Source organism: Bos mutus, chromosome 5, assembly GCF_027580195.1.
Source record: "Bos mutus isolate GX-2022 chromosome 5, NWIPB_WYAK_1.1, whole genome shotgun sequence".
Lineage (NCBI taxonomy): Eukaryota > Metazoa > Chordata > Mammalia > Artiodactyla > Bovidae > Bos > Bos mutus.
In genome coordinates this window covers 110,639,663-110,667,106 of record NC_091621.1, presented here as the reverse complement: position 1 = coordinate 110,667,106, position 27,444 = coordinate 110,639,663, and the positions used below count along the sequence as shown (strand labels likewise).

Below are 27,444 nucleotides of genomic sequence, written 5' to 3'. Positions count from 1 at the left end.
AAAACATTTTTGGCCATGCCACATAGCATGTGGAATCTAGTTCCCCAACCAGGGGTTGAACCTCCGCCCCCTGCACTGGAAGTGCAGAGTCTTAACCACTGGACCACCAGGGAGGGTCCTCCTCACTGAGTCTTTATATAATAATATGTTTCAGTCCTTCAGGAAATCCAGCAAGCTTGCATTACTCATTCCCCTTTACTCCTTGAGGAACAAGGATCAAAAAGGTGATGTTAGCTTACACAAGGGCACACACCTAGAAAGTGTGACCCCCTGAGTGGGGCCGAAACTTGTGTTGACTCTGGGAGGCTGCAGCCCCGCTTTGTAGAGACTGAAGGGGGAGACAGGTCCTCGCCCTCCTCCAGGAGCTCAGGAGAGATACAGTGCACACCCCTCCACTGGATTTCAGGCATCCTTCACACCTGGGCTGCTGCTGTGACTGCCCTGCTGGCCTCGAGCTTCCCCAGGGCCTCCTGCAGAGCAGGTGCCCAGCTGGAAGCTGGTTGATGGGCAGGCCTGACTCACTGATGCACTTGTCACTTGAGCTTGCACAAGCCCCTGCCTGCTCAGCCTGTTTCCTCATCTGTAAAGTGAGGGATGGGACTCCGAGGTCTGGAAAATTCTCTTCAGTGTGGTTCTTAGGAAGATGGAGTGCTTGACTGAGTCTGGCTGCATCAGGAGGTAGGAGCAAATGTGCTTTTCTGGTGACTTTTGGTTAAGGCATAAAGGAGTTTATTGGCTGCCCCATGAAGTGGTCCAACACCCTCCAGGTGCATCTCTCTCATCCTGTCACTCTTATGGGCTTTGGATGTGGAAGTGGTTGCAGCCATTATGTGATCACAAGGCATGGCCTGGTATATTTCTCTGCTCTGTGACTCTGCTTCAGAAAAATGGGAAGCACTTGGGGGTATTTTCCCTAGACCTCTAAAAGTTGCAAACCATCAGAAAAAGTCTAAGAACAGCACAATGAATACCATATGGTCTTCACTAGATTTCTAGCTAATATTTCAGGCAACCGATGACATCAATTGACGAAACAACTCCTTCACATTATACCTCCTGATTTCAATAGGTTCCTAGTTTTGCCTCACCCCACCCCCAACCCTGCCTGTTGACTACTTTCTTGGTGAACAGAAACCTGAGAGGTACTTTCTGTTGTTCCTGCCATAATTTTTCCCTCTGGGAGTGGCTTTGAGTTAGGGGCCAAAGCTTAGACTTGCTGAAATAAATCTGAGCTTAGTCTAGCATCAGAGTCCCACAGAGCACTCCCTTTTGATTTCATTTTATCTATTACAGATAATCATAACTACAGGTCTGTAAATTTTACTTTTTTCGCAATTCCTTATGCATCCATTTAGCCAACTCCCCAGGACTTGGAGCCATGTCTAAATTCCACTGGTAACATTTACCTTTATTTAATTAAAGTTTTTTTTCAGAATGCACATAATTTTTTTGCTTTTTGCCAAGCTGCGTGGCTGGCAGGACCCTAGTTACTCAGTCAGGGACTGAACCCAGGCCCTGGGCCATGAAATTGTGCGTCCTAACCACTGCAGCACCAGAGAATTCTCCTAGGTCTACCTTTAGAGGCAATGCAGCACTGCTGCTCGGACCATGGGTGACCACGTGACCACCTAGGACTCAAAGGTTCCTCACCCCTGCCCTTTCATACTTTCTCTTTTCAACCCACACATTTCTATGAGCCAGGGCCTTTGTAGCAAATCCCACTTCTCTGACACACACTGAAAGGGGAAACTGTTTACCCACAGGATACAGTACTTCTGACACCAAAATGTGCGAGGTTTCTACATCAAGCAATTCTCCAGTTTTCTGCAAATACCACCTGAGTGTCCTACAACCTAATTCAATTTCGACACTACCTGGAGTCAGTGCAGACCCCACAGGTTAAGGGCTCAGCCCCCCTAGACTTTCCCCTACTTCAGTGCCAGGCCCAAATGCCAGGTCGTTACCTGTACTCTGATCCACTGGCTATAAATCAGAGGTTCCCACAACCCCCTTCTCAGGTTTGATCATTTGTTACAACGGTTCACAAAACTCAGGGAAACTATGATTATGGGTTTATTCTACAATAAAGGATACGACAAAGCATACCGGTGAACAGCAAGATGAAGACATACACAGGGCGAGGCCCTGGAGGGTACTAAGAGAAGAGTTGCTGTCCCAGTGGGCTTAGGCTGTGCCACCCTGCCAACATGTGGGCGTGTTCACCAACCTGGGTGATCTCCAAACTGTGTAGCTTGGGGATTCCAATGGAGGGGGTTTATCACGTTGGCATGATAGATCATTAGTCTCTAGCTCCTCTCCCCTTCTTGGAAGATGGGTGGCAGAGCCGAAAGTTCCAAGCTTCTGATCACTGCTTGATCTTTCTGGTGACCAGCCCCCACCTTGAAGCCATCCAGGTGCCCACCAAGAGTTACCTCATCAGAACAAAAAATGCTCCTATCACTCAGGAAATTCCACAGGATTTAGAAGCTCTATGTCAGGAACCAGGGTCATAAACCAGATACACATTTCTTACTATGTCACACTCCCTCGGTTATTTATTTTTTATGTTTTGACTGCACCAGCTCTTACTTGCGGCATGCAGGATCTTAAGTTCAGCATGTGAACTCTTAGTTGTGGCATGTGGGATCTAGTTCCCTGACCAGGGATAGAACCCAGGCTCCCGGCATTGGGAGTGCAGAGTCTTAGCCACTGGACCACCAGGAAAGTCCCTAATTTATAAAAGTTTCAAACCAACAGAAAAGGTGTAAGTGAAAGTGAAGTCACTCAGTCGTGTCCAGCTCTTCGAGACCCCATGGACTGCAGCCTACCAGGCTCCTCCGTCCATGGGATTTTCCAGGCGAGAGTACTGGAGTTGGGTGCCATTGCTTCTCCTAGAAAAGGTGTAAGAATGGCACAATGAACACTCATGCCCTTCATCTACATTCCCAGTTGTTTTCTATTTGTCCAATTTGCTTAGTTGCTCTGTATGTATACTGACATTTTTAAACTGGCTTGTTTGAGAGTATGTTACAGGTATGAAGACTGCTGCTGCTGCTGCTGCTAAGTCGCTTCAGTCGTGTCCGACTCTGTGTGACCCCATAGATGGCAGCCCACCAGGCTCCCCCGTCCCTGAGATTCTCCAGGCAAGAACATTGGCGTGGGTTGCCATTTCCTTCTCCAATGCATGAAAGTGAAAAGTGAAAGTGAAGTCGCTCAGTCGTGCCCAACTCTTAGCGACCCCATGGACTGCAGCCTACCAGGCTCCTCTGTCCATGGGATTTTCCAGGCAAGAATACTGGAGTGGGGTGCCATTGCCTTCTCCAGGTATGAAGACAGTTCATCTCAAATCGTTTACACTGTCTGTCCTAAAAGCAGGGGCTAACTGTGGATTGTGGTTGTGCAGAAGAGTGAGGATTGTTTATCTGGCCATAATCCATGATCATACAGGAACCCAGATCTTTTATGATTTCATTGAGCCACTGAATCAATCTGCTATGGAAACCTCCTAGCTCCAGACTGCTTGGTATGTGAATTTTTCTTAATTTTAAAGCAGTTTTTCTTGAGTTTTCTGTTATTTGCAGCCCCAAACTCTCCTGATACACAGGTCCCAAGCACATTATAGAAAACATTAAAATGCATCCACAGCCCCCATTAAATATATTTATGGGTGGGGGGTACTATACATATCTCCAAGGATTTTTATACTTTCATTTTAGACTGTATTTGGCTATGGGGATCTAATGTAAGAGTGACCAATCTCTAGGAAGGCTTGGACATGCTTTTGAAGAAGAAAATTCCACCCACAAAATTGCTTTCAAAGGCAATAGTTTTTATGACTAGCAAGGGTTAGGTTTGACCAAAGTAAACATTTATTAACTTCAGTTCTGCAGTCTTAGTATTTGGGGGCCAACACATTTTTTTTCCTTCAAGTCTCAAATATTTTCTAAGCTCTTAAAAAGCTCTTAGCTTCCTCTGAGTCTATAATTATGTCACCCCCCTCCCCACGTACACACACATACCAGAGAATCATTAAAAAAATAAAGACTCATGCCTGAGCCCTGGAGGATAATGAAGGACAGGGTCTGGACCTCACCTAGACCTCATATGAGAGGAGTGGTGATTCTCCAAAGGCAAGCTGGGGCCTGTGTTCAGAGAGGGACAAACACTAGGTGGGAAGGCAAAGTGAGAGAGGCCCCTGTGTTTGGGGAGACGGCTGGCTGAGCACGTGCAGCAGCGCAAGCAAAGGCAGGGAGGTGAGAAAAGATGAGCAGGTAAATGAGGAGGTGGGCTCCAGCACAATCTGCTTGGGAAAGTATCTGAAGTTGGGGGCATCCTCCCACTAGTCCTTCCGACCCTTCATGGAACAGGGGGAAAAGATCACTTCTGAGGTCCAAGAATCCCAGCATCACACTGTTCTTCCCTTGGCTCAGCAGATGAAAGCACTGCAGCCCAAGCTCCCCGTGTGACCCTGGCCAAATGGCCACCCTCCCTGGGTGGTCTCCTCATTATTAAATGAAGGAGCTCTGGAGCTGGCTCTGGCCACGCCCACCCTCCCCAGCTGGGCCGACCAGGCTGCCTGGGGGTGCAGAGGGTACCTCAGGGGGTCTGATAGCCCTCCCCACCACGGCCAGCTGGAGGAACCACAGCCTTCCTGGGGGCTGGGTGGGAGCCGGCAGCCTGGGAAGAGCCATGCTGGCCTGGATCTCATGTCTGGACAAGCTCAACTCATTTCTCACAGCAGCAGCCAAGGTCCAGCCCGTAGGGCCAGCCTGCAGGATGGAGGAATTCCAGACAGCTGGCTGCCTCCACTGCAGTGAGGCACAGGAGAGTCTCTGGGTGGGGAGGGGCTTGGCTTTGAGGAGTGCAGGAGAGAAAGCTGACTTTCAGCCCCTCTCACCTCACTCCTATAACCCTCCAGGCAGATGGGTAACATCCCCACTTTCCAGGCCTGGATACAGGTTCAGGGAGGACAAGGATCTTGGCTGGAGTTACAGCCCGGTAGCCCCCAAATCAGGACTTGCCCCTCCTCTCCGATTCTGATGTCAGCTTGGCTTCAGGGCCCCAGAGCAGCTTCCCTGTGCAGAAGTTCGACCCAGGTGGCTGCTTCAGGAGGGAGGTGAAGATGAAATGAGATAATGGATGAAAGCGAGGCGCCGGGCACAGGGCCTGACAGGTAAGTGCCGCCACCAGCAGAAGGCCCTGAGACTGTGTGTGGGGGGGGGTTTAATGCAGCTTGTCCTTGCCCTCCACCTCCAGAAAAGCACGGTCCTTCTTATTTATAGGGGACACTGGACTCTGTAGAGACTCCCCACCAGAGCCTGGGGATGGGGGGACTACCTAGGGATGACGTAGGGGTGAGAGGGTGGCCTCCCAGAAGTGTTGACCCAGGAAGGTGCACTCAGTCTGGAAGAAGATAAAAGAAGACAGCAAAAACCTTCTGAGACTCTATGAACAAAAGAATCATCTATTAAGGATATACAACAGACCTGAACTCTACGTTGCGCTAAGCTTATGCAAGAGAGCAGGCCTGCTCATGCCCAATTCACAGACAGGCCAACCGAGGCAATCAGGCAGGCCAAATGCCACAGAGGAGTAAAGCAGCCCTCATCCAACAACATACACTTCCTGGTGCCAAACTCCATCTTCCAGGATGCGGGGGAAATGAAGGAGCAGCTCCTGAGGCTCTAAGAGCCCCACCACTGGGGAGTAGCCAGCCAGGCCCACCTGATGGCCGTCACAGCAGGGACTGCATCTGAAGCATCTCTGGCTTTGGTCCAGGGCTCCTCCTGAAATACCCTCATTCCTTGTCCAGGCAGAGAGGATGTCTGTGGGCCTCAGAGGGCAAGCGCAGAGGAGAGGCAGTGGAACTGGGCACCACCCACCCCTCCCTAATGCGGAGGTTTGGAGGGAGGCCCTGGAGGAAAAAGGGAAGCACTTTTGCTGGTTGGTTTCTGAGGCAGCTGTCTTGGTCTAGGAGGAGGGGTGAGGGGCTCACAGGGGGTGCCACCCAACCTCTCTGGGCCTGCCTTTCAGCCCCGTGCCCTCACCCCTCCTCCTGTGCCAGTGTGGGCCTCAGTCTCTGGAGGAAGATGGGGGATGGGGAGGCAGCGAGCTCGGGGCAGGGCCTCTAGATGTGAGTCACCCGTGGTCCACATCTTCTTAGCTCTTCAGTGCTGGTGATTTCAGAAGGGGGACACTGATGTGAAGGAGGTCCTGTTGATACCTCTCTTAGCAAGCCCCCAACTCCACCCACCCAGGGCTCCCCATGCTCCTCTCCCTACTTGGTTTCTGAATGTGAGGTGAGCACCCCTTGAACCCACCCTCAAGTCTGTTGCTACAGTGATTTTCCCTGCAGTCTAAATCTGGCCTCACTACTCAATCTTCATGTAACTTTCTGTGGCCTCCCCAGCACCCTCAGATCAAACAATGCCCACACCCCTCCGTGAGGCCCTTCACGATCCAGTACCATTGGCCTCCCAGCCTCATAACCCCATCTTTCCCCAGCACCCCCCTAAACTCCAGCCATGCCCAGATGCTCACAGTTGCCCAGATGCTCACGGTTCCCCAGACGTGTGCTGTCTCATTTCTGTGCCCATGCTGGAATGCCAGTCCCTGTTTCTTCACCCATCCTTGAAGATCGACCTTCTAGGACTTCCCTGGCAGTCCAGTGGTTAAGACTCTGCCCTTCCACTGCAGTTGGCACACGTTCAATCCTTGGTCGGGGAACTAAGATCCCGCATGCCATGTGGGGTGGCCAAAAAAAGAAAGACCCACATTCTTCCCATTCTGGACCACACCACCACAGTGCTTGCTCATGACTTCTCTCAGAGCCAGCATCGTGCTACTTCTTAATTAGGTTCACAGTCAAATTCTGCCCCCAACAGAGAGCTACTTGAGAGCAGGTACTGAGGGCTTCATCTCTGAATCCTCTGAGGCCAGCTCAGGGCCAGGCACATAATAGGTGCTCAGTAAAATACCTGCTAAACGGATGGGGAAAAGAAGTTGTGCCTGGCGTCAGAGGGAGAAAGAATGGAGGCGGGTGCACAGACCGGGGACCCCAGCCTTTTATGGCCTGGCTCACCCTGGGCCTCCTTCCAGGCCTGACCCTCTTGGACAGGCCAGAAGCTGTTAGGCAGGGGCTCCTGGAGGATCTGCAGCAGGGCCCTCGGGAGGGCCAAAGCCTGCGGCCTGAGTCCCGAGCCTGGGCGGCAGCCTCAACCCTGACACCAGCCCAGCCTTTCTTTAGCGCTAGTGAAGAGCAGAGCAGCAGCCGCAATCCCTGTTTCCGGGGGAGGCAGGGCTTTGTGGTTAATGGGTCCTGCGCCCTCTGCAGAGGCGCCCAGAGCGGGCCACGCCCTGGCCCCTGCCAAGGAACAGAGCCTCTCGAATCTCAGATCTAATTCTCGAGGGACCCTGCACCCCTTCAGCTGCCTTCTCTGGGTATCCCCCCAGCTCAGCCAGCTAGCCCTGGCCCTCTTCCAGCTAACTCTTGGACCTAATTCATCCTCAAACTATTTTCCACTGGCTTCCCCCAATCCTTGCCACAGCACAATTTTGGGAAGGGGTAGGAGAATTGGGAGGTGGAGCCTGGACCTTGTGGGAGTGGCTAAGAAGGAATGGGGGGGGCATCTCCACTCCGATTGGTCATCTCTGCTCCACAACGGGCTTCAAAATTCCATTCACTCCGCCTCCTGTGGCCCCCATCCCCTTCCTGAGTTACAATTGGCTCAGCATCCAGGGGGCGGGACTCACCGGGGTCTGGTCCACTTAAAAGGGTGGGAGCGGCCCAAAGCTCATTTCTCCTGCAGAGTCTTCAGACAGCTGGTGCCGAAGTTTCAGGAACATCCTCCTCTCTTCAATCATGGCTTGTGTGAGTATGGGGACCCCCCCCGCCAACCCTAAGGCCCAGAGATGGTCTAGGGGCTCAGCCGGGGAGAGCGAGGGTAGATCAGGATCTGGGTTCTAATTCCCGTGGTGCGGCCTTGAACAAGTGTCTTTTCTGGGCCTCAGTGGCCGTGTCTGTAAAATGAGGGTAGGGCCACAGTCCCCCAAGGCCTTCTCTGGCTTAAGAAATTTCTGGATTCCCCCAGAGTCTGATAGCACAATTATTTCCGCCAAGGTCTGACTTTTCTGCAGCTCTCTTGAGAAGTGGGAGTGGAAAGGGTGTGGCCGACTGGACATGGGGGCAGGAGGAGCATTTTCTTAGTGCCCAGGACACTGTCCCTTCCCCCTCCTCCACCTCATAGAAACTCCTCTCCCTTCCCCCCCTGCAGCTGTCCGCAGTCCCTGGGCCAGGGCAGAGTCACCCTGTGCTCCAGAGAGCTCTGAAAAGTCGCCAGGATCTGAGCCACGCTGCCTGGGGGTAGCCTGCATAGGTTAGCCCGCTGCAGTGAGTGATTCTGTCCAAGGTGGTCAGATGAAGGTTGGGGGAGAGTGCTCTACAACCCTTTCCTCCAGGCTAGGAGGGGTGTGTATGTGTGATAAGGGATATCAAGGAGCAAGCTAGAATATTCTGCAGGCCCCGAGGGACAGGATTCAAGTTTCTGGCAGGAGGAACCACTCACACCAGTTAAGCTTTGCACTTGAATTGTTAACCCTGAACCAGCCAGGATGCAGGCTCCTACCCCGGGGCCCATTCTCCCTTCTTAGAGGGGTCTAACTGTGCTCCTTAGGGGACTCCCCTCCAGCCCCTGTCCCTCTCTGCACAGAGGGGCTTGAAGGGGATGGTGGACACCGCCCAGCTCCAGGCCTCTTCCTCTCCAGCAGATGTACAGACAGCCTCACTTACCCTCCTTTGCCCCCCAACTCGCAGAGACCCATGTGGAGGCGGGCTCTCTCCATCTATTCAGCGAGGCAGGCAATGGAGCAGACAGCACTCCACCTCCCAGGCTAGACATTGCATCTAAAATCCCCAGGCTAAATGGCAGAAACTTCTAGATCCTGTCTTCTTAGAATCTCAGTCATGTTACAGACAAGAAATTGACTCAGCTGGGAGTAGGGACTTGCCCAGAACCACACAAAGAAGGAGAGCCTAGAACTTGCAGCCGGGTTCCTCAGGCTTCAGGTCGGCCTGGTCAGAGCACCCTAAAAAGGGGACGACCCCACCCCTTCATCCCCACCCACACCTCTAGACGCCCCATCCCGACCCCGCCATTGCGTCCTCTAACCCTTCTGGGCGGGGTCTCGTCTGGCAGGGTCTGGTCGCCAGCAACCTGAATCTCAAACCTGGGGAGTGCCTCAGAGTGCGGGGCGAGGTGGCCGCAGACGCCAAGAGGTGAGGGGGATGAGGGCTGGGACGGCAGGGGCGGCGGGCGGCAGGGGCGGCGGGCTCAGCTCGAGGGAGGAGCCGGGCCCGGCCAGGGGCGTGGCTGGCTGGGCCCGGCCCCTCCCTCCCGCGGGGGCAGGTTTCAGGTCCGCGGCCGCTGAGGCAGAGTCTTCTGGATGAGTCACTTCTTCCGCGGGGTCTGGACGCCCCTACCATTGTCGCACCCTTAAACTGAACCAGCTGCGGCCTCGTCATCTACCTCGGCTGGCCTTCCTCTCGCCCCTTGCTGTGGGCGGGGCCTGAGGGGGCGGAGAGAAGGGATGAAAGGGCGTCACCCTTGCTGCCCGCCTTCGAGATCCGTTTTATTTTTCTTTCACTCCTTCCTGAACTCATCATTCATTCGGCCAGCTGGCCTAGTTTCTCCGGAGTCTTGTGACCTTGGGTCAGTCAACCCCCCGCCTTGAGCCTTATTTGTTAATCAGTTCGTGGAGGGGGAAGTTTCTGTGTGAAAGTGCAATGCTGGATCTCTCGGTGACGATGATGACCAGCTGACCGTATTAAAAGAGCCGCAGGTTTCACGCGTACCATTTGTGCCATTCTTTCCAAACCCTCAGAGGTAGGCATTGCTGTTAGCTCCACTCAGCAAATGTATTATTGTTATTCGTTCATGAGCCCCGCAGTTATTGAGCACCTACCTGCTGTGTGTCACGCATCGTGCTGGGCACCAGGGCTACAGATAGACAAGACGGCCAGGACAGTTGCCTTCCCAGAGGACGCCATCTGGAGGGAGTCTCTGACCTTGATCAAAGGGGCTGGGACACAAATTCATGTCTGCAAGAGTCCTGGCTGTCAGCACAGCAAGACCCTTAAGAGATCCTCTTGGTGCAGCCTCCGCTGTGTAGATATGGATACTGAGATCCAGAGAGGGGCAGGGACTTGCTCAGGGGCGCACAGCAAGGAGGAGGCAGGGACACAGCTGGAATCCAGGTTTCCTGCTTCTTGCAGTGAGTTCCCCCAGCGAGGTGCATTCACATGGACTGGGTGGCACAGACTAGAGGGCCTGAGGGGGCTGTGGCCGGTGGGGGTGGCCTCAAGCCCACCTGTTACCCTCTAGCTTCTTGCTGAACCTGGGCAAAGACGACAACAACCTGTGCCTCCACTTCAACCCTCGTTTCAACGCGCATGGGGACGTCAACACCATCGTGTGTAACAGCAAGGACGCTGGGGCCTGGGGGGCCGAGCAGAGGGAATCTGCCTTCCCCTTCCAGCCTGGAAGTGTCGTGGAGGTGGGCTGGGGTCTGGGGGCGGCGGGGGATCAGGGCACTGGGTGGGCTGGGGCAGAGCTGGGTTGAGTGGCTAGAAACCTAGGGCCCAACCCTCCAACCCGCTCCCGCTTCCTCTACCTTCCCATCTCCCTGCCCTTCCTTCACCAGTTGTGTGATCCTCGGTGAGCAATAGCCCCTTCTCCCAACCTCAGGGCCTCACCCATGAAGCAGGGCTGTTGTCAGGGCCGAGTGAGGAAAGGGCTCTGCGAGGGCCTAGGACCTGCACGCTGCAGCTGTGGCCGTGGAGTCAAGGGTCTCTGTGGGGTCCACATGCTCACTGCCTTTCTGCACCCCTAGGTATGCATCTCCTTCAACCAGACGGACCTAACCATCAAGCTGCCTGATGGATACGAATTCAAGTTCCCCAACCGCCTCAACCTGGAGGCCATCAACTACCTGTCTGCAGGTGGTGACTTCAAGATCAAGTGTGTGGCCTTTGAGTGACATATGGGCCAGCCAGCCCATGGACCCCAATAAAGGCAGCTGCCTGTGCTCCCCCTGATCTAGCCTCCTGTGTGTGTGGGTGTGGAAGAGGAGGGTTCCACCAACTGCCCCAAGCCCTGTCTCTGCCCTTTCCTTCACTTTCATTCACTACCTTGATGCATACCTTTTTGGGGGGTGGGGCTGCGCTACGTGGCTCGTGGAATCTGAGTTCCCTGACCAGGGATGGAACCCAGGCCCATGGCAGTGAAAGCATCTAACCATTGGACCCGACAGGGAACTCCCTTGATGTTATACCTCTTAAGTGGGCTTCCAACCCACTCCATTATTCTTGCCTGGAAAATCCCGTGGGCAGAGGAACCTGGCAGACTACAGTCCATAGGGTCGCAAAGAGTCAAACACAACTGAAGTGCAGGCATACCTCTTACGTGCCACTGACATCTTCTTCCCCTGGGTCCCCTGGGCTGAACAGAAAGCTCGGTACCCAGTAGGGAGCTCAATACTAAATAAGCCCCAGTCACTACCCTCAAACAGTTGCCAACTCAGTGGACCCCAGCACACAGTAGATGCTCAAAAGGTATTGAATAAATGAAAACAGGGAGAGTCAAGAACAGGCTGATTCATGCCATGGTATCTGGAGCAGCACAGAGGGAGGTAGAGGGAAGAATACCTGGGGCCCCTCATTTGTTTTCATGAGCTAGGAAGCCGTCCGATTTCAGACAGGGAAAAGCTGTGTGCCCTTCTGGGCCTTAATTGACCTCACTGAGCCTGTTTAATTCATGCATATAACGGGGAGGATAGCACGGAGCCTCTCATGGGATTGCTGTGAGGATGAGGTGAGGTATGTGAAGGAGGAGAAGCATAGGGCTGGTACATGACAACCACGCAGTGGGTAGAATATCCGTCCCTGCCCTACTATCGCTTGAGATCTTATCCCCTGAATCTGAAGGGGAGGAAACAGGCTCTGGGTGGTGACTCCCTGGTCTGTACCAGGCCCAGCTGAGCCTTCTGGGGCTCCCCAATCACCCCAGCTTTGTGGTGCCTGGCCACACCCCTGAATGCTGGAGTGTAAGGGCAACCAGGGTGCCAGTCTGGAAACTCAGGACCCTTAACCCAACAATGGGAAGATGGGCTTGGGCGATGGCCCTGGCACCACCTGCTGGCCCATTTCTGATAGGAGGAATGGGGGAGAGGGGATGCTAGCCCCTGCAGAGAGCCTAGAAATAGAGGCAGGTGGGCCTCCTGCTGCACACAGCCTCTTCTTCCCTGCAGAGCAGAGGATTGCAGGGGACTCACACAGCTCTCCACGAGCCCCTCTGCTGGTTTCCAGAGGATGTGCTTTCCAAGGCCAGCCAGGCTGTGTTACTCTGGAGGGCAAGGCTTCACCCAGCTCCATCATGCTCATTTGTCACAAGAGATGGGACATGAGCTGACTGCTGGGCAACCCTGCACACTGACCACGCCTCTGCCCCCTTTCCTTTCTGCTCCCTCCTGTAGGGCTCCTACCTCCCTGGGAAACAGCCCCTGGGAACTGAGCCAGTGTTCCCAAAAGGCTTAGAATCAGAACCTCAGCAGGCAACCCCCAAACCCCAGGGAAGCCTCCTGAGGTGTGTGTGGGGTGGGAGCTTGGCTAATTTCAGTCTCCAGAACAGCTAGCATCAGCTGTGAAACACTGGATAGGTCTCTTTCCCCCAGCCTTAGTTTTCTCACCTGTAAAATGCGGGCTGTTATTTTCAACTGGCCCCTTTGGGTGGATCACTCCCATCTCAGTGGGTCCGCTGCAGGATACATCTCTATGTGGGCCTCGGAGGATGGAGAACACAGGCTGGGAGCTGCCTTGAGCCACACCCAATCTCCAGGCTGTCTTGGGGCACCCAAGTGGCCACCCAGAGAGAGACAGCTTTGGAAGTCTGGCTGTGGGTGGGGCGCCCTCTGCTGGACATTGGAGAAAGTGTCTTCTTGACTGCCTTTTTCTCGCCCTACTTACTCTCCCTACACTGGCTGAACACACAATATACCAGGACTGGGACTACAACCAGGCAGAGGAAAGCTCCTGGGGCAGATTAGGAGAGAGATCACTGACTGTGGAGGAAAGAAACTCGGCTTGGAGTCAGATAGACCTGTGTTCAAACCCCAGTTCCATCACTGTGTGCCCTTGGACCAGTTACATAACTCCTCTGAACCTGTTTCCTCATCTATCAAATTGCATTAATACTAGAATCCACCTTGTGTGACTGTTGCAAGGATTAGCTGAGATAATGTGGAGAACTGCATTGTGCCTAGCACATAGTAGGGGCTCGGTAAACATTGGTTCCCTTCACCTCTTTTCAGACCCCGTGTGTCCCAAGAGCCTATGAAACTGGGTCCAGAGAAACAATAAGTAGAGTTCTGTCTTTAGATGACAGGGTTCTGCCCTCAGCACCTGCTCTTGTCTGTGTGACCTTGGGTAAGTGACCACACCTCTCTCAGCCTCATTAAAATGGGACTCATATCTCAAAAAAGATAATCATTTAGGGACCATGGCGATCCAGTGGTCCACACTTTCACTCTAAGGGACATCTTGGGTTGGAGGACTAAAGATCCCACATGCTACATGGCACAGCCAAAAAAAAAAAAAAAAAATAATCGTGCAAAGAACTAAATGGCAGCTGCTGTTAATTCTTTGGCTTATTACCTTCATCATCATTTCTATTAAGAAAATGTGCCATCTCTTGCTGTGCCTGAACATAAAAATATGCTCAATGAACATAAAAATAATTTCAAGGAGAAAGTGATCCTAAAGGGAAGTGTGTTAAGACTGTGAGCTAACTGCAGCAAAGGGCTCTCAAGCTTTTGGAGTCTGGGTGGGGTTGCCAGTCCCACATCTATTTCCCTGGAGTAAAGGGGACCTGGAACTCCCAGGGAAGAGTTTGGAACAATGGCACCTGCCAGGGGTGGCGTGATTCACTCTGCGCTGGGAACTTTCGCAGATGTGGCCTCTTTGAGCCCCTCGTGGGCTGGCAGCTCCAACTGGGTGGGCTGCGAGGGCCGACTGCACAGAGATTCCCCACAGAGCAGCTGTCTTCTTACTCTGCACCTGACCGTACGTTCCAGGAGGGCAGAACCACTCCACACACAGGGCAGCAATCGGGGGTGACGCTGCACACCACTTAAGAACGAGCTGACTTTAAGTTACTTCCCCTGAGCCTCCACGGAAGGCCGCTCGCCGGGCATCTTGCTGGGGGTAAGGCGGGGCGCAACACTGCAGCCAAGGCAATGCTTCTACCCAGTCGGGTGCCAAGGATGGCAAGCGGCTTGGCCACTAGTGGCGGTGCAGGGCCAGAGAGACAGTTGTTCATCACCTTGTTCAGCTGCGGGGAGTGGGGAGCGTAGGGGCGGGGGCAGAGATCCCGCCTGTTATACACGAAATAGAGAGGGACGGGAGGAACGCAGGGCGGCCCCTTTAAAAGGCGGGGTCCGGCGAGCGGAACGGCAGAGCGTCGCTACGGAGCACTTCCGGGAGGCTGTCGGTTCTACAGCCGGAAGTGTCTTTGGTGCGCGGAATACGCGCCGCCGGAGAGTTCGTGCTATGGGCCGCAACAAGAAGAAGAAGCGAGATGGTGACGACCGGCGGCAGCGGCTCATCCTGAGCTTCGACGAGGAGAAGCGGCGGTGAGTGCCAAGGCTGAGCGGATCTCGTTCGGGCCGCCGGGCAAGGCCGAGGCCGGGTATGTCCGCACACGCTCACGCGGAGGGCCCTTCCGGTCCCGCCCTCTCGGCGTGGTGCGGAGCCCTGGCTGGTGGAAGCCGCGGCTCTGGGCCTCCCAGCCCGGAGGGATGGAATCGCCCGCCCCGCCCTCGCGTCACTTCTTTGCTCCCCAAGCCGCCTTGTGATGCTGTGTGCGCGGCCCGAGAGCGGGCTTCACCCTCCCCAGCCTGGCGGTCTCGCTCGCAGTTGTGTTGTTCAGACTATGAGTCCTATCGGACTCTCTGCGATCCCATGGACTCACAGTAGACTCAGCTGTTTTGGATGAAAATGATTAGTGAATGAATCATTAGTGAAAATCATTAGTGAATGAATTAGTGGTCTAGCACCACTCAGAGTGCCACCGGGACCTATGGTAGTGGGTCAGCGAAAAGCCTGGTGTTGGGCTCCAGAACAGATAGGAATGGTGCGGCCAGACCTAGGAAGATGAGAGGGACTGAGATAAGATGGAGCGTGGGGAAGGAAGTGCTGGGGCATCGTCAGGAAACTCAGGGAGGCATCAACAAGACCTACAGACGAGTCGAGGGGCAGAGTCCTGGGGAAATGGGTGTTGGTCCAATGGACAGTTTGTGGAGGTCTGGGTGAGGGTGGTCTTGAAAGCCCCACTTGAAGCGGCCTAATTCACTGAGGAATAGAGTTTGCCAGTGAAGAAGGGACCCTCACCTGCTCTAGGTTCAAAGGCTCTCAGCCTATGTCCACCACCTGGCCCTATTGCTGGCAACTAAGAGCCCAGGAGGGTAGTGAGTGGGGAAAGAGGCAGCATCTCCCTCTCTTTCCCTAACCTTACACTCTCTGACCCCCTTGGGCAAGTCATCTTACCTTTCTCTGCCTCAGTGTCTCCCATCTGTAAATTGGGAATGGGTACCTGATTGAGGACAGGGGAAAAGGGGGTGACAGAGGATGAGACGGTTAGATGACATCATTGACTCAATGGATCTGAGTTTGAGCAAAGTCCAGGAGATAGTGAAGGACAGGTCATGCTGCAGTCCATGGGGTCACAAAGAGTCAGGCGTGACTGAGCAACTGAACAACAATAACCACCCAATATGCATGCTGTTAAGATTACATGAGTTAATACGTTTACATTTTTGGAATGGTGCTTAGCACATGGTGAGTGCAGTATTAGCTTTTTTCCCCACCTTTTCCTGGAGTGAGCCCTTCTTCCCTTGTGTCTTGTTTCTCTTGCCTCTTTGCTGTAGGGAGTACCTGACAGGCTTCCACAAGAGGAAGGTAGAGCGGAAGAAGGCAGCCATTGAGGAGATCAAGCAGCGGCTGAAGGAGGAGCAGAAGAAGCTCCGGGAAGAGGTGCAGAGGGAGAGGGCAGCAGAGTGTCTCTGACTCCCAGGGACTCTGCAGCCTCCCTGGCCCGAATAGCGGCACCTGCAGGGCTGAGGGGAGGGGGCGGGCAGGCCTGGCGTGCAGTTTATGCAGATAGAGATGCCGTGGTCCAGGTGTGGGGAAGGTTCAGGGTAAGATCTCTTGATCTTTCCCTCCAAGCCATGGTCTTACTCATCCTGGAGGGGAGCAGTGTCTGGGCTGAGAGGCCATACTCACATGTTGCCTTCCCTTCGATTTCAGCGCCACCAGGAATACTTGAAGATGCTGGCAGAGAGAGAGGAGGCTCTGGGTAAGTCCAGTCCTTGACCTGACCTGGAGAATAGCCAGTCGGTTGAGTTTGTTTATCCCTTGGTGGGTGGAAGGGAAGGGGTACAAGGACTGCAGAGAAGCTGACATCCCTAGCTTTAGGGATCTTGGTGGTGCCCTAGGAGCCAGGGGTGTCCTCAGGTACCTCTAAATGTCAGTGGATCAGAGACCAGGAGGAGACCCAGACCTCTTGGCAAATGGATCCTGAGCAGAAAGCCCAGTTTCTGAGGCCTGGAGGGACTGGGGGTGGCAGCAGCTCCTGGGGTCCTGGTGGGGACCAGGTGGTCTGGGGTGTCCCTGGAGCATGAAGGGAGGAGTTGGGTCATTTCCAGCACTTGTCTGCAGGCCAGGCTCTGGAGCCAGTGACTTCCTGGGTGCCACTCTATAGAGTAGAGGGGGCCATTACATTCCAGGGCTGGAGTCAGGGGTGGGGTGTGTGCTGGAGCCTGCTTGCTTGTGTCCTGGGCTGAGGCCTGGTCCTGTACCCACCCTGCCCAGAGGAGGCTGATGAGCTAGACCGGCTGGTGACAGCAAAGACAGAGTCGGTGCAGTACGACCACCCCAACCACACAGTCACCGTGACCACCATCAGCGACCTGGACCTCTCAGGGGCACGGCTGCTCGGCCTGCCCACGCCTGAGGTGGGGCTCCCTCCCAGCCTGGGGGAAGAAGGGACACAGGGTCAGCCTGGCTTATCAAGCGGGTCAGTAAGCGCTGGTCCATGTCAAGGATTCCAGTACAAGGGGCTCTTTGCTCTGGGTAACCCTCCAGGGCCTGGACCAAAGCCCTGAACCCTGGGGCTTCAGAGGTCAGCTCTACCATGAGCAGCTGTGGGAGCTTGAGCAGGTTTCTCTGCCTCGCCTGCTTCTTCCTTTCACCAGTACACTGAGGGTCACTGATGATAGCAGCTGCCTTGCTGGGTCGCTGTGAGGATAAGGGTGGTCTGTCCACTAGAAGCCCTCGAGAGCGGCTGGTTGTGCTTGCTACCCCTGCAAGACATGTCTCTCTGCTCTGACCTGTGAGGTGTGAGTCATAGCAAGTTCCAACCAGCATTAAAAAAAAAAAAAAAAGGAAACAATATCAAAAGTATCAGAAAGCATCCCAGCAGGTGTTGTCTTATGAAACCTATGTTTCAGTTAAGCTTGTGTCTGGGTTGTGTAGGGATTTATGCACATGTATGTGTATAGTTTGGAGAAGGAAATGGCAACCCACTCCAGTATTCTTGCCTGGAAAATCACATGGATGGAGGAGCCTGGCGGGCTACACCCCATGGAGTCGCAGAGAGTCAAACATGACTGAGTGACTAACACACACACGTGTATAGTTAGTTACCAGGTAAACCACATCCCCTCGCGTGGGTTATAGTGTCTTTAAGTTCTAGAGCCACTGCTTTATTATATCCTTTCTGAGCTCACACTCGCTTTGTGTTTGATGCTTATTCTTCTGTTGTGAAAGTTGCTCAGTCGTGTCTGACTCTTTGAGACCCCATGGACTATAGCCTGCCAGGCTCCTCTGTCCATGAGATTCTCTAGGCAAGAATACTGGAGTGGGTAGCCATTCCCTTCTCCAGGGGGTCTTCCCAACCCAGGAATTGAACCCAGGTCTCCCGCATTGCAGGCAGATTCTTTACCGTCTGAGCCACCAGGGAAGCCCTTTCTTCTGTCTGGTCTGATGCAAAGACCAGTCTTGTCTCCATTTTAGAATTCTTCCGTTTGCGAGTGTTGGAGTGTGCCCACTGTGGGCCGTGGTGGTGGAGGACTTCAGAACCCAGCTCTGCCCCATGTCATTCCTGCTTCAGGGCACATGTGGCCTTTCGCCACCTAGAGCCGCCTTCTGAGCCCCGAGCAGGCGTGGGAGGCAGCAGAGTGGTGACTGTTCAGGAGGCTCAGGCCTGTTGATCCGCCACTCCTGTTCTGTGCTTCTTTAGCAAGGGGCTGGGTCTGGGCCTGAGGAGGAGGTGTCATCCATGGAGAAGCCGACCAGAGCCTTACCCAGGAAGTCCAGGGACCCTCTGCTGTCCCAGCGGTGAGCCCTGGCCTGTCCTCCCCTGTGAGCCTGTTCCTGTGGCTGGTGTTGTGACAGTCACCTCCCGCTGGCCCATGGTGGGTGGTGTAGGGCAGAGTGCCTGGGGTAAAGGACCTTTGTCGCTGTGAGCTGAGGAGCTGGCAGGCCCTCTGGGACAGAGCATGCTGCCTGTAGAATGGCATTTGGGGCCTGTCCTGACTTCCCCTGCATGAGCTGGGCCGTCAGGCACCCCCCGACCCACCCTTCCACCCATACCTTATTCCCCAGGGTAAACTGAGGCCCAGGCCTCACCAGCATTCCTCCCATAGGATCTCCTCTCTCACGTCCTCACTGCATGCACACAGTCGCAAGAAGGTCAAGAAGAAACGTCTTCGCCGGGCCCAGGACACCACCAAGAAGCCCCCGAGCGCCACTCGTACCAGCAAGACACGGCGCCGCCGGCTGACAGGCAAAGCCCGGCACAGCGGGGAGTGAGCTCGGAGACCCTGGCCAGGCACCAGCCTTGTCAGCAAGGACCTGTCCTGTCTCAGCTGGGCTGTCTCATAACCCAGCCTGCACCTAGGCAATGACTACAGCCCAAGCTTGGGAGGCCAGCACCCCTCCAGCCTGGGGTTTGGACTCCAGAAGGTGCGGGCAGCTGAGAGCTGGCCTCCCCCAGGAGGAGCCTCCGGGGGCCAAGTGTCTGGCCAAATGTGAACCTCCCTGGACCTTCATCAGATTTGTGAAACTAAGCACACGTGTGGTTGGTTTGTCCCTGACCCTGATGCCGCACACCAAGGGCAGGCGTCTGGGGACGTGGGTCACCCTCGCTGTCCAGCAGTTCTCCCTCTGGGTATGTAAAAGTGGTGCTAGGCCTGGGCCCCCTGATGGGCTGAAGCCCGGCGCCACCCCTGGCAGACACAGAGTCTGCCTGCAGCCCTGGAACGCCGGCCCGTGGGTGAGCAGGGATAGCCTCTGCCTTTTCCTAGCTGGGAGTTGGGCTTCTCCCTCCCCTTGGCCTTGCTGGTCTCCTCAGCTGACATCGAAGGAGTGGAGATGGGGGGTCCTGGAGTATTCTCATCCCCAAACGTGGGCAGCTTCTGTAGGCTTCCAGCAGCTCCCAGACAGCCCAACAAAAAAAGAGTGATTAGTCATTTGTAAAGAAAATCTCTCTCTCCTCACTGAAAGCGTGGCTGGCGGGTGCTTGGTAAGGGCTGCCGATTCTTTACACTTCTTCGAGGTGCGGCTTCAGAGCCGATGGAAACCAGCCTTGTTGCAGCAGGTGAATGACCTGTGTCACTCACACTCCCCGCTCTAATGACGGAGCTGGGCTGGTGGCAGGGTATAGGTCCGCCTGCCGCAGGTGGGTGTGGTGCGAGGGTGGGCAGCCGGAGCACCTGTTCTGGAGATTCAGACCCTGCTTGCGCTGACTGGTTCCTGTGGCTGTGGACCAGGGCCCAGGAATTTCGGGTGCTGCCCTGATTCGGGGAGCCGTGCCCAGCCCTGACACTAGACTGCAGAGGGGTGAAGGGTGAGCTCTCGGCCCCTGTGAAGCTGGTGGGCTATTGAGTGTGTGTGAAGGGAATGCAGGTTCCGCCCCTGCACTCGGGGGCTCCTGGAGCCAAGGGGGCAGGGATCTGGGGTCTGCAGGGCAGGCCTTCCCCTTCATTCACCGTGGAGGGCCTGCTGGACACAGTCCTGGCCCTGCATTGGGCAGGCGCTCTCCCATCACCATCAAAACCCACCATCTGGGGCTTCCCTGGTGCTCAGGGGTAAAGAATCCACCTGCCAGTGCTGGGGACATACGTTCTATTCCTGGTCCGGGAAGATCACACATGCCACAGAGCAACTAGGCCTGTGTGCCACAACTGCTGAGCCCCTGCTCTAGAGCCTGCTTGCTGCAACTAAAAAGCCTGCGCAGCAGTGAAGACCCGGTAGAGCCAAAAAAACCCACCCCATCTGGTGCTGGCTGTGCATATCTGAAGGCCACACCTGGCCGTGGGAATGTGAAGCTCAGGGTTTATGGCTGGGAGGCCCTGTGACCTGGCTTCTCTGGCTCCTTCCACCTGATCTCCCTGCTGCCTTCCTGTTGTCCTCCCCATGTGGCTTAGGGTGGGGCCGCTCGCCTCACTTGGCTGCCTCCATCCATGGCAGATGGCAGGGTCTGTTACTGGGCCATCTAGATGGTTCTGGTACTTGACCCAGGGCAGTGAGTCTCCTGACGCCCTCATGAGCAGGAGCAGAGATGAGCCCGGGGTCTGCACACATGGCCGGGCTGGGATTTGAGTCGTCGTTCTACTGCTGGCCCACTGTGTGAGCCCACTGCTGTTGACCTCCTGGAACTGTTACCCCACATGTAAAGTGTCATAAGACACCTACCTCGCAGGCCTGCCCGGAGGCTGAAGTGAGGCCACGTGCATGAACCACTTCCCACGGCTCCTGACGTTTTGGGTGCACCTTCCGTGTGCGCAGCTGCTTCTCACACGCCTGACCCTGCTCTCCGTCCCCAGTGCCATAGGGTCTTTTCACAACTTACAATCTATATTTGTAACGTTGATCTGTATTAAATTCTCATCTGTCTCTCTCCCACCTGTGCCCTTTTTTCATCCAGCAGACCAAGAAAGTTGAATCATGGTAATCTTTGTCAATCCTAAGATCAAAAGTGCTGGAGTGAGAACCCTCTGGAGAACTTTCCATGTTCTACCTGAATTCTTCCTGTCACTGTCCATCCGTCAGGCCCTGCGGTTTGGGGCCTTTAGGAGCTTAATCAGGAAAGATTAGATTTAGCTACATATAATGTGAAACAAGATTTTAAAATAACTGGCTTATATAAAGCTAGAGTTTTCAGGTTAACAGAAATGGAAGGCAGCGAGCCTGAAGCTGAGAGGGCAGGCTTTTAGCTTTTGGTTTTGTGTCGTTTTAAACACAGGTTCTACCTCGTGGTCCAAGATGGCTGCCTGAGCCTCAGCCATCATATCTGCCTCTCAGTTACAGAAAGGAAGAAGGGATGAAAGTCAGGTCCCTCCTTTTAGAAACACATGATGCTGGTGCTCTTACGCAGGCAGCAAAGGCTTTAGGGCAGGAGGAAGAAGAAACTTCTACCTGTCAGGAAGGCTGAGGAGCGTGGCTTGTTCTGGAGAACCATGTACCCATCTAGGAATTGGGGAGTGTGTTGCTGACGAGGGAATTGGTATTGGGGTGCAAGCAGCAGATTGTCCCACAGGAGCCAGAAATGTTAAAGGGCTGTCTGGAGGGGATCCAACCGTGGAACTAAAGCCATAGCAGAGGCTTATCCGTTCCTGTTACTACACAAGTTTCCTGATGGGTCAGGCCTGTGCTAGTAAAACAAAGCCATGGCCATAGTTACTGGGAGCCAGGCCTCAGCTCAGTAGTAGGCTCTGGTTTTGGGGTAGCCTGATTCTCCCTGGGAGCTTAGGGTGAGGAGGCCAGGTGGAGCCGCCCTGTGGGTCTGGAACTGAGGAGGAGAGGGACTGGATGTCAGGCAAGCCTTAGCTTCCTGTTCCAAAATCCTCTGGATCCTGGGACTTCTCTGGAGGTCCAGTGGCTAAGGCTCTGTGACCCCAATTCAGGGGGCCCAGTTTCAATCCCTGGTCAGGGAACGAGATTCTGCATGCTGCAACCAAAACCCCGTGCAGCCAACTAAATAAATATGAAAAAAAAAATCCCCTTGACCTTGATGTTCCCTAGACTTGAGCTGTTGCCCTCCCTTTGGCTATGTGGATGGTTCTGGGGAGAGGTTCCCAATTCATCCTAGTGTGGGGAGCTCACTCCCTGCGCTCGTGAGCAGGTCCATCTTAGCAAAGTCCTGTTCTGAACAAGCATCTGCCTCCTTCAGACGCTATAGAAGCCCTCCCTTTAGGTGCTCACAGGCTGCCCTCAGCCTGCCCTGCTCTCCTTGGCTCTCAGTTGCCTCCTCTGGGAAGCCTTCCCGACCCCTGGGAATCAGTCATTTCTTCATCTGGGCTCCAGGTACACTTTGTGTTTCTTCCTTTTAAACATTGATCATGTTCTCACTGGGTTCCCTCTCTCCCCCGGCCAGGCCCTGAGCAGAGTGGGAAGTTTGTGTCGATCATTTCTGTGTGTCTACCCCCACACAGGACTGGAGCCCCTAGGTTTTCAGCCAGTTCTGGCTGGATTACACTGAAGTCAGTCCCCCTCCCCACCAGTGTTCTCATATAATCCTTGAAATAATCTTTCTGAGAATGTTCTTGGCCCTAGTGCCATGCTTGCCTGTCTGCAAGTTTCTAAATCTAGTTTTTGCTCCTCACCACAATCATCTCCCTCAGGCCTTTGCTGAAACCTTCCCTGTCCAGTGAACTTTGCTCTCTCCCTTCCCTCTTAGTCACCATGACTGGCAAATAATCAGCTGAAGGAGGATAGGAAACAAATTTATCAAGCGCCTCCAATGTGCTAGTGACATTATCAACTCACAACAGTATTGTGTCGTGGTTACTAGCTCCATTTGACAGATGAGAAGACTGAGTCTCAGATTAAGTACATCAAAAGTTACTGTTAGAACTAATAAGACATGACCCTCACATCTCATGGGAGAGACAGACACATGGAGTTCACCCTGGAGGTCAGGGTTTGATGTATAGGCCCGGGGGTGGGGCACAGAACAGTAAAGAGGTGATGTTGACATGAGTCGTGAAAGATGGCTTGGCCAGGTGGGTGGGAGAGGGGATGGGCAGGCAGGCAGAGAGCCCTTGGGGAGCAGAGGTTGGGGAGGGGTGGTCAGAGGAGAGGAGAAATCTGCAGAGGCCTGAAGGGACCAGAACCTTAAGGGTCTCAGGTGCTGAGCTAAGGATCTGGACCCTTATCCGGTGGCCAGCAGGAGTCCCTGAGTTGGGGGGGTGGGGGTTTAGCCTGAGGAGAGTCAAAGTCAGGGATTCATTTGAGAGCAATCTCCCTGATGGCATGGTCAGGGAACACTGAGGGTGTGAGGAAGACTGGTACCAAGTATTTACTGAGCACCATTAAGGAAGTGCTTAGTAAAGTATTACATTCTTCAGTTCACTCGCTCAGTCGTGTCCGACTCTTAGTGACCCCAGGAATTGCAGCACGCCAGGCCTCCCTGTCCATCACCAACTCCCGGAGTTCACTCAGACTCACGTCTATCGAGTCAGTGATGCCATCCAGCCATCTCATCCTCTGTCATCCCCTTCTCCTCCTGCCCCCAATCCCTCCCAGCATCAGAGTCTTTTCCAATGAGTCAACTCTTCGCATGAGGTGGCCAAAGTACTGGAGTTTCAGCTTTAGCATCATTCCTTCCAAAGAAATCCCAAAGGCTGATCTTCAGAATAGAGTGGTTGGACCTCCTTTGCAGTCCAAGGGACTCTCAAGAGTCTTCTCCAACACCATAGTTCAAAAGCATCAATTCTTTGGCGCTCAGCTTTCTTCACAGTCCAACTCTCACATCCATACACGACCACTGGAAAAACTGTAGCCTTGACTAGATGGACCTTTGTTGGCAAAGTAATGTCTCTGCTTTTGAATATGCTATCTAGGTTGGTCATAATTTTTCTCCCAAGGAGTAAGCGTCTTTTAATTTCACGGCCGCAGTCACCATCTGCAGTGATTTTGGAGCCCCCCAAAATAAAGTCTGACACTGTTTCCACTGTTTCCCCATCTATTTCCCATGAAGTGATGGGACCAGATGCCATGATCTTAGTTTTCTGAATGTTGAGCTTTAAGCCAACTTTTTCACTCTCATCAAGAGGCTCTTTAGTTCCGCTTCACTTTCTGCCATAAGGGTGGTGTCATCTGCATAATCTGAGGTTATTGATATTTCTCCCAGCAATCTTGATTCCAGCTTGTGCTTCTTCCAGCCCAGCATTTCTTACATGCTTAGCACTGAGCAAAACAGGGTGGTCCCTGCCCTCCAGGGACTTACATTCCCTGAATTGTATCTATGGGGATGGAGACGAGGAGACTTGAAGAGAGATAATAACATTTATTGAGGTACTCACTGTTTACCAGTCCCTCTTTACCTGGTTTAACTCACTGAGTTCTCATGGTAACCCCACAGGGTAGGCAACTCCACTGAGCCCATTTTGCAGGTGAGGCAGATTTAGGTGACCCTCACCCCACCCTGATGTGTGCCAGGACATGCCTTTAGCTGAATTCTAACTATTCACTGTCTCTCTGTCTGAGCTGGGATTTAAGCTGTAGGTGGTCTCTGGCTGGGCACATGTACATCTCCAGGGAAAGACCCAGAACATAAGTATGCCCAAGTCGTGGGTCCTTCCTCACATAGGTGATACTCTACATACATACACTAACACTGCCAGACTGGCTGAAGAAGGCCTGAGAAATGGAAAATGGAGATCCAGGATCTTACCTCCAGGGGGCGCCACTCACAAGGTCGACAATGTGAAAGACATCCTAGGAACAAAGGGAGTCATGCCCAAGATCCTGACAGAGGGAGCCCTCCCTCAAGTATAGGATGACCAGGGAGGGCGTCCTGGAGGCGGTGGCATTTAAATCATCACTTCTTGTTGTTTTTTAGTCGTTAGGTCGTGTCCGACTCGTTTGAGACCCCATGGACTGTAACCCACCAGGCTCCTCTGTCCATGAGATTTCCCAGGCAAGAATATTGGAGTGGGTTGCCATTTCTTTCTCCAGGGGATCTTCCCAACCCAGGAATTGAACCCATGTCTCCTGCACTGCCCACTCCATCCTGAGCCAGGATCACCTGTTCAGGGGATCTTTACCGCTGAGACATCAGGGAAGTCCTGAGTAATTGCTGCTGCTGCTGCTAAGTCCCTTCAGTCATGTCTGACTCTGTGTGACCCCATAGACGGCAGCCCACCAGGCTTCGCCGTCCCTGGGATTCTCCAGGCAAGAACACTGGAGTGGGTTGCCATTTCCTTCTCCAATGCATGAAAGTGAAAAGTGAAAGTGAAGTCGCTCAGTCGTGTCTGACTCTTCACGACCCCATGGTCTGCAGCCTACTAGGCTGCTCTGTCCATGGATGACAATCTGTGATTTACCATTCCAGAGACACTGTATGAAAGAGAAGTCCTGAGGATTCATTTGGTTACTCACACAGTGTTTAAAAGCAATTTGACTTAGCCATATTTTAAAAATTTGAGGTTTCATCTAAATGTTCAGATTTTCAGCTTCTCCAGTAAAAACAAGCCTGGTGGCTTTGAATCACCACTTACTTCACAGGGTAGCCTTAGGCTGGAGCCTGCCCTGATGACCCCTTCAGAGATTCATGCCTTCCTGCCCATGCTCAGTTGGGTCACAGCCCCCTTCATCTCTATCTTGCCTGCCGAGACCACATGATTCTCCAACAGGCTGATGAGCCAGGAGGCCTGGGATGACCATTCCTGCTTGAATAGTGAGGAAACTGAGGCTCAGAGGGATAGAAGGGATTAGAACTGTCACTTACTGTTCTACTTCCCCAGATCTCTGAAGAGGTTATCTTGGCCCAGGGGAATGGTGTGAACAGAGAGGTGGAGGCGAGCAGGCACAGACACTTTAGGGATCTGAAAGAGGAATGGGAGACTGGGGCGAAATGGTGACAAGAGGTGATGCTGTCTGGCTGAGACACCATCATGCCCTGAGCCACCCCACAGAACTCAGAGTGTTTTTAGACCAGGCACTGTCATCGAGGAGCTGAGTCGGAGTTTCCCGTCTATATAATGGGGCTGTAGCTGGCCTTCCCATATCAGGGCTGAAACTACCACTGTCCCCTTCAGGAGGGGGTTTCCTCAAACAGCCCCCTTCACTCCTCCCGACACACCCTTGGCTCCCCAGCCCCTCCTCCTGCCTCCTTCAGGACCCTGACTGCTGCCCGACCCCCCACGGTTTCCCCTGCCTTGGAGAAGTACAACCAGGCAGGCTCCAGAGATGCAGAGAGCCCCTCAGAACAGCCCACCAGCCCTGCCCCCTGATTCTCCCCCTCACCCCCTTATTCTTTCCACTCCAGCCTTGCTGCTTCTGTCCCCACAGCCGGAAATACTCTTCCCTGGGACCTGCAGGCTCACTCTGCCTTGTCTTCTCCAGGTCTTAGCTAAAAGGTCACCATCTCAGAGCGGCCTTCCACGACCACCTTATCTAAGAAGTGATGCCCTGGGTGGGAGGGAAGTTCAAGAGGGAGGAGATGTGTATATCTATGGCTGATTCGTGATGTATGGCAGAAACCAATACAACACTATAAAGCAATTATCCTCCAGTTAAAAAAAAAAAAAGGATAAAAATAAAAGTCCTTCCCCCAAAAAAGAAGTGACTCCCTCCCCACACCAGCCACTTCCACCCCCACCCCCACCCAGCTTCATTTTTCTCCTTAGCACTACCACCAGCCAGTACACTCCATGTATTGCTTATTTATCTTGTTTGAGATCTGTTTGTCTCCACTAGAATGTAAGTGCCCTGAAAACAGGAGATTTGCTCTTTTGTGCACTGATGAGTCCTCAGCATATACAACTGACAACGCAGGGGCTCCGTAAGTATTGAACGAATTGAAGTGTCAGTAGTGCCACCCTGAGTTGGCTCCTGATTTTACTGCTTGATGGTGGGTAGAGGGCCATACCTGAGCTTCAAACTCAAACCAAGCACCCACCTCACCCCCAGCTCAGAGAGATCAAGTAACTGTCTCAACGTCACACAGCCAAGAAGTGCTAAAGGCCGACTACTCCCTGTTTTGCTTACAGTAATTGGGGCTGAGGAGAAAGATCATTATCCTTGTTATGAGATGTGCTTTCCACTTACTCCATCCTGAGCCAGGATGACCTGTTCAGAGGTCCGTCTCTCCCAATAGACAGTGGGTGTGCCCTTTCAGAAGGAGCCACCCTTTGTTCACATTACCATTTCCCTGGTGCCCAGCACAGGCCTGGCATGTACCAGGTACCTGTAAGTGTCTGAAAGAATTAATGACTGAAGATGCTCTGTAGTGACCAGCAGAGTCCAGACACACCAGGATTTTAGTCTTGGCTCTGCCACTTACTAGCTGGGTGACGCTGATGAGATAGTTAATTTCTCTGATCCTAGTT

General features: G+C 53.6%; 2 protein-coding genes and 1 long non-coding RNA gene across 10 annotated transcripts; 2 read left to right on the top strand and 1 right to left on the bottom strand.

Annotated features, from left to right (window-relative positions):
• Nucleotides 1–564: 564 nt before the first annotated feature.
• Nucleotides 565–8,213, bottom strand: LOC138987987 (uncharacterized). Of its 7 annotated transcripts, XR_011464330.1 has the most exons (6): nt 7,753–8,213; nt 6,541–6,726; nt 6,048–6,173; nt 5,725–5,914; nt 2,095–2,891; nt 565–698 (listed from the first exon to the last, which is right to left on the bottom strand). It is a non-coding gene; the product is annotated as an uncharacterized lncRNA (long non-coding RNA). The 7 variants fall into 7 exon arrangements; XR_011464331.1 differs by having other exon boundaries at nt 5,621–6,173; XR_011464329.1 differs by having other exon boundaries at nt 5,725–6,173.
• Nucleotides 7,721–11,092, top strand: LGALS1 (galectin 1). The gene is made up of 4 exons (XM_005895218.3): nt 7,721–7,870; nt 9,195–9,274; nt 10,380–10,551; nt 10,888–11,092. Exons 1-4 carry the CDS (start codon nt 7,862–7,864, stop codon nt 11,032–11,034), a joined length of 408 nt encoding a protein of 135 aa, XP_005895280.1. The 5' UTR covers nt 7,721–7,861; the 3' UTR covers nt 11,035–11,092.
• A 3,414-nt stretch (nt 11,093–14,506) lies between these two features.
• Nucleotides 14,507–19,591, top strand: NOL12 (nucleolar protein 12). Of its 2 annotated transcripts, none has more exons than XM_005895219.3 (6): nt 14,507–14,682; nt 15,976–16,081; nt 16,355–16,403; nt 16,919–17,061; nt 18,348–18,445; nt 18,754–19,591. In XM_005895219.3, exons 1-6 carry the CDS (start codon nt 14,600–14,602, stop codon nt 18,917–18,919), a joined length of 645 nt encoding a protein of 214 aa, XP_005895281.2. In that variant the 5' UTR covers nt 14,507–14,599; the 3' UTR covers nt 18,920–19,591. The 2 variants fall into 2 exon arrangements, with proteins under 2 accessions (XP_005895281.2, XP_070227714.1); XM_070371613.1 differs by lacking the exon at nt 14,507–14,682 and adding an exon at nt 14,808–15,886.
• Nucleotides 19,592–27,444: the final 7,853 nt, after the last annotated feature.